This window comes from Muntiacus reevesi, chromosome 1, assembly GCF_963930625.1.
Source record: "Muntiacus reevesi chromosome 1, mMunRee1.1, whole genome shotgun sequence".
Lineage (NCBI taxonomy): Eukaryota > Metazoa > Chordata > Mammalia > Artiodactyla > Cervidae > Muntiacus > Muntiacus reevesi.
In genome coordinates, this window is record NC_089249.1 from 187,118,071 (window position 1) to 187,124,736 (window position 6,666).

General features: G+C 37.2%; 1 protein-coding gene across 1 annotated transcript; it reads right to left on the reverse strand.

The window, feature by feature from the left end:
- Nucleotides 1–4,927: 4,927 nt before the first annotated feature.
- On the reverse strand, nucleotides 4,928–5,881 carry LOC136155518 (olfactory receptor 7A17-like). Its single transcript, XM_065917321.1, has one exon. The coding sequence runs from the start codon at nucleotides 5,879–5,881 to the stop codon at nucleotides 4,928–4,930; it is 954 nt and encodes a 317-aa protein (XP_065773393.1).
- Nucleotides 5,882–6,666: the final 785 nt, after the last annotated feature.

The window sequence follows — 6,666 nt, forward strand, 5'->3', positions numbered from 1 at the left end:
TCAGTTAGTTTTTGCTGCTAAATAAATGTGGACAAGACAAGAAGAAAGTTGGCATGAGAGAGATTTGAAAATGTGCTGCTGGCTTGGAAATGGAGGATGAGTCCTGAGTAAAAGAATGCAAGTGTCCTTTTCAATCTGTAATAGGAGATGAAATGCATTGTCCAGTGGATCATCTTGCAAATGAGGATGTGCCTTAAGAGGACTTGTTGCCTTTCTGCTCAAAACTCCAGGAAATCTGCTTCAGAACTGTGACTAGTTCCAAACTCAGAGGACAAGAGGACATGTGGAGCAGAGTCTGACAGTCCCATCTAAGGCCATGATATATTAGCCTACAGCTAACTGAGGCCCTGGTATATTAGAAAACTCAGCCAAGATAAACAGCCTTCCCAGCTTACTTATGGGTGAATAAAGACACAGGAGAATCCCAGTAGAGATCAGAACCATTCAACTACATACAATTCCAGTTTTTAATAAAGTCATAATGCCAAATGATTTGCTTTCAGGATTGCTTATTAGGCAGCAATAGCTTATTGATACAGCAATTTAATTGAACAAATGTGAAGGCAAATATTATAATCTGCTGTTTATGTTTGGCATCTGCTTTGATGTTTGAGACAATAATCATGCCCATTCTGTTATTCAAGTTTATTTCATAAACCTATATTTTTATTAATTTTTTTTCCATCTATTTTTATTAGTTGGAGGCTAATTACTTTACAATATTGTAGTGGTTTTTGTCATACGCTGACATGAATCAGCCATGGATTTACATGTATTCCCCATCCTGATCCCTGGTCCCACATCCCTCCCCACCCCATCCCTCTGGGTCTTCCCAGTGCACCAGCCCCGAGCACTTGTCTCATGCATCCAACCTGGGCTGGTGATCTGTTTCACCCTTGATAATACACATGTTTCAATGCTGTTCTCTCAAAACATCCCACCCTCGCTTTCTCCCACAGAGTCCAAAAGTCTGTTTTGTACATCTGTGTCTCTTTTTCTGTTTTGCATATTGGGTTATCGTTACCATCTTTCTAAATTCCATATATATGCATTAGTATACTGTATTGGTCTTTATCTTTCTGGCTTACTTCACTCTGTATAATGGGCTCCAGTTTCATTCATCTCATTAGAACTGATTCAAATGAATTCTTTTTAATGGCTGAGTAATATTCCATGGTGTATATGTACCACAGCTTCCTTATCCATTCGTCTTCTGATGGGCATCTAGGTGGCTTCCATGTCCTGGCTGTTATAAACAGTGCTGTGATGAACATTGGGGTGCACGTGTCTCTTTCAGATCTGGTTTCCTCAGTGTGTATGCCCAGGAGTGGGATTGCTGGGTCATATGGCAGTTCTATTTCCAGTTTTTAAAGAAATCTCCACACTGTTCTCCATAGCGGCTGTACTAGTTTGCATTCCCACCAACAGTGTAAGAGGGTTCCCTTTTCTCCACACCCTCTCCAGCATTTATTGCTTGACTTTTGGGTAGCAGCCATCCTGACTGGCATGTAATGGTACCTCATTGTGGTTTTGATTTGCATAAAACTATATTTTTAAAGTGTAAGTCTATTGTTTCCCTGCTGATAATCAAGTGTATTTATAAGAAAAAGTCTATTTGAGAAGAAAAGTTGGTGATATTGAATCACATATTAGGGAGGAATTAACTGCTCTTGTGAATCACTCTTCAATGATCGAAGAGATCCCCAATCATAAACAGGACACATAATGGATGATATTTAAAATATACATACTGAGAGGGTAACAGGCAGGAAAGCCAGGGGCCTCCAAATGGAGGAAATAGGCTGCAAGTGTCAGACATTTTTTATCTCTCCCTTAATCAGCAAGAGGAAAAAAACTGCAAATGTCAGATTTTTTTTCCTTCTCTATACAAAATTAAAAGGAGGTTTCTCTTAAAATTCTGTGATGCCATGACAACACCTGGTTTCACCTGAACTTAACTTTTCTCAAACCTTGAGCTAACCAATGCGTTTTTCTTAAGGGAATGTTTTTCTTAAGCTGTATTAATGAAACTATGTATTTGCTTTGGAATTTGCCTTTCTTCAAAATGGTTCCACCTAAGACTAACTTCTTTCTTTTCTCAAATCTTGGGCTGATAATAGCTCAACAAACCAGTATTCATATCAATTGTTTTATGGCTGGGGATGACACATCCCATGCCATTCTATCTCAAAAACGCATACTATGGGAGAGGGCCCTGGTGAAATTCCCTCAGCCTTGAGGTGTCTCTCTTATCTGAATAATAGCCTTCTAACAGACATAAAACAGCTTGCTAAAACTAGAAAGGGGGACATTCTTTCTGCCCTCTTCTTATCTCATCAGAAGCCTTGTCTATCTCTTTTATACTTTAATAAAACTTTGTCACACAAAGGCTCTGAGTGACCAAGCCTTGTCACTGGCCCCAGATTGAATTCCTCTTCTCCAGAGGCCAAGAACCCTGGCGTCTTTCATGGCTCAACAGTAACTTTTCAATACATTGCTCCTTTTATTATTATGGCAAAATTTAGAAAAGACAGAATTTATGCACCCAATATAGGAGCACCTCAAAACATAAGGCAAATGTTAAAAATGATGAAAGGGGAAATTGACAGTACCATGATAACAGTGGGGGATTTTAACACCTGACTTACACCAAAGGACAGACCATCTAGACAGAAAATAAATAAGGAAACACAAGTTTTAAATGACACAATACACCAGATAGGTTTAATTGATATTTATAAGACATTCCACCTGCAAGAGGCAGAATACACACTTTCTTCTCAAGTGCACATGGAACATTCTCCAGCATAGACATATCTTAGGTCACAAATCAAGTCTTAGAAATTTTAAGAAAATGGAAATCTTATCAAGAGTCTTTTCTGATCACAATGCTGAGATTAGAAATCAATTACAGGCAAAAACTGTAAAAAACACAAACCCATGGAGGCTAAACTACACTGGTAAGTAACCAAGAAATCACTGAAGAAACTAAAGAGGACATTCAAAATACATAGAAGCAAATGACAATGAAAGCCCAAAACCATGGAATGCACCAAAGGCAGTTCTAAAAGGAAAGTTTATAGCAGTCCAATCTCACCTCAAGAAGCAAGAAGAATCTCCAGCAAACTATCTAACTTTTTATATCTAAAGCAACTAGCAAAAGTAGAAAAAAAGAAACCTCAAAGTTATTAGAAGGGACTAAACAATAAAGATCAGAGTAGAAATAAATGTAATAGAAACAAAGAAAACAAAGGTAAAGATCAATAATGTAGTAAAATCTTTTGATAAAATTCAACACTCATTTGTGATAAAAAAAAAACTCTCCAGAAATTGGGCATAGAAGGAATGAACCTCAACATAAAAAAGGTCAAATACAACAAACCCACAGCAAGCATTCTCAATGGTGAAAAACTATCTCCCCTAAGATTGGGTACAAGACAAGAATGTACACTTTCACCACTTTCTACATATTCTGGAAGTCCTGGCCATGGTAATCAGAGAAGAAAAGGAAATTAAAAAGTACAGATTGGAAAAGAAGAAGTAAAACTGAGACTATTTGTAGCTGATGTGTTACTATACATAGAAAATCCTAGAGATGTCACCAGAGAACTGGTGGAGCTAATCAATGAATCTGGTAAAGATACAGGATACAAAATTAATGCACAGAAATTTCTTGCATTCCTATGCACTAACAAAAAAAAAGAGCAGAAAGAGAAATTAAGGAAACAATACCATTTACCATTTTGCACACACACAAAAAACAGAGAGATTACTTGTAGAGTAATGAAAGATTCATGTATAGGCAAGTACTGAAAGTTTTCAAGCAGAAACAGAAGATAATCCGATACAAACCTATAAACAAGCCATCGACTGTTTCATTCCAATATATAAAATCCATTTCACATGAATGTTGATCTTCCATAATATGAAGAGTAGATGTACAGCTTGAAAAATAAATATTTTGCACAATAGTGTAAAGTATATTTTAAAATTTTTCATTATGTTTCACATATTTATTGACAAACTACTCAAATTTGAGTTACCTTCAGAATCTACATGAAGACAGGTATTCAATAATCTGTGTGGCTGTGGCTGTGGTAGGCATTATGGACAGAGAGCTGAAGAACACAATGGAATCTTAAGGAGGAGAATAAAATTCATTGAACATATGTATGTGGTACAGATATAGAGGAATATTACTCATCCATAAAAAAATAAAATAGTGACATTCACAGTAGCATATATTGACCTAGAGATTATCACACTAAGACAAAGAAAAATATCACATGGTATCATTTATATGTAGAATCTAAAAAAATGATACAAATGAACCTAGCAGAAATATACCACAGATAGAAAACAAATTTGTGATTACCAAAGAAAAATGGTAGGGGGTGGAATAATTTAGGAGTTAGGGATTAACATATTCACACTACTATATATAAAATAGATAACAAATAGAGATGTACTATATACCACAGGGAATTATACTCAACATTTTGTAATAAAGTACAAGGGAAAAAACCTGAAAAATTTATGTGTATGTATAACTGAGTCACTTTGCTGTATATCTGAAAGCAACAACATTGTAAACTACTCTTCTTCAATTAAAAAAAGAAATCCTATGATAAATGTGATAAATCCTATGATAAATGTGAATTCCCCAATTTTTCAGATCCAAGGGTGAGGATAAATTTGAGAGTTGGAAAAAACATAAAGGGGACAATCTTTTAGATATGAGGGAGTGCACAAGCTTAATCAAGCTAGTTACAGAAATTGTAGGGAGGAGTTGAAGTCAAATAAGTGGAAATTCCAGGAAATAAATAGAAGGAGCAAGCTTGAATTTCACAATCTGATCAAAGAATCTCATTAAAGATCTGCAATTTCTGGCTCTGAGGCTTTGAAGCTTTCCCTTATCTGCCCTTCCTCAGTGGAAGACAAGTAACCCTTTTCTAGGCGGCATTCTAAAGAAAGAGTTCAGAGCCCTCTTTATGTCTTTGTTCCTCAGACTGTAGATGAAGGGGTTCAGCATGGGTGTGACCACAATGTACATCACTGACATGGTTGCAGTTGAATGTGAGGTGTGAGTAGCGGCAGAGCTAAGGTACACTCCTAAGCCTGTGCAATAAAATAAGGAGACAACTGAGAGGTGAGATGCACAGGTGGAAAATGCTTTATACTTCCCCTGAGCTGATGAGATTCTATGTATGGCAGAAGCTATCTTAGAATATGAGTAAAGGATGCCAGCAAAGGGACCAACTCCCAGTAGTCCAGCTGCAAAGTACATCACCATGTCGTTAAGAAAGTTGTCAGAACAGGCAAGTTGGATCAACAACTTGACTTCACAGTAATAGTGAGGGATTTTCACCTCTCTGCAAAAGGACAGCCTTAAGACCATTAAGGTTTGTAACAAGGAATCCAGGACACTGATGATCCAGCTAACCAGAACCAAAATTCCACATATTGTGAAGTTCATGATGACCGTGTAATGCAGGGGGTGACAGATGGCCACAAAGCGGTCATAGGCCATCACTGTCAGGAGGAAGATGTCCAACCCTGCAAATAGCATGAAAAAAAACATCTGGGTCATGCAGCCTTCATAGGTTATAACTTGGCTCTGTGTCTGGATGTTCCACAGCATCTTTGGGATCGTGGTGGAGGTGAAACAGATGTCTACAAAGGACAGGTTGGAGAGGAAGAAGTACATAGGGGTGTGGAGGTGGGAGTCTGAGCTGACAGTTAGGATTATGAGCAGGTTTCCAAACACAGTGATTAGGTACATGGAGAGGAAAAGTCCAAATATGAGATGCTGCAGTTCTGGTTTCTCTGAAAGTCCCAGAAGAAAAAATTCTGAATCTCTTGTTAGGTTTCCTGGTGCCATGTGATAGAGGTGACTACAAGGAAAATATTAATGTTGTGATTTTTTTTTGCACCAAACGACATTAGCCACACAGTTGAAATGCTACCATTTATAATTTTCTGTGGACTTCCCTGGTGACTCAGATGGCAAAGAATCTGCCTGCAATGTGGGAGACCTGGGTTAGGAAGTTCCCCTGGAGGAGGGCATGGCAACCCACTGTAGTATTCTTGCCTGGGAATCCCATGGACAGAGGAGCCTGGCAGCTATAGTCCAAGGAGTCGAAACAAGTTGGATGTGACTAAGCACAATATAATTTTCTGTCACGATATATTACCAATATTTTGTTCATGGATTTGATCCTCTTTAGGGAATTATCTGTGCCTTCTCTAACTGGAAAACTTGTTGTGCTTTTACCTTTTTACTCAAGATGTCATGTATTCCACAGTTATTTTTCTGTTTTATGTTCTTAACTTTTGAAGTTAATTTTTCTAAATTAATTTTTTATTTTAAATTAATTCATGCTATAGTACAATTGTTTTACTATTCCATAGTTTTCATGAGAAATTCTTTCATTCTTTTGGGGAACATAAATTGACTTGGGCAATGTTCCAGGTGCCATCAAGGCAACAAGTACAGGGTTCTGAGAAACAAAAAGCTCTTAAATTCCAGTTATAAAAAATAATATAAGCTAATAAAAAATATATGCAATATATGTAGCATGTCAGATGGCTACAGTAGGTTTAAGGGACAAGGCAAAGAGGGTGTGCTATTTTTTGTGGCTTCATGAAAAAGTTGAAAATACTGTT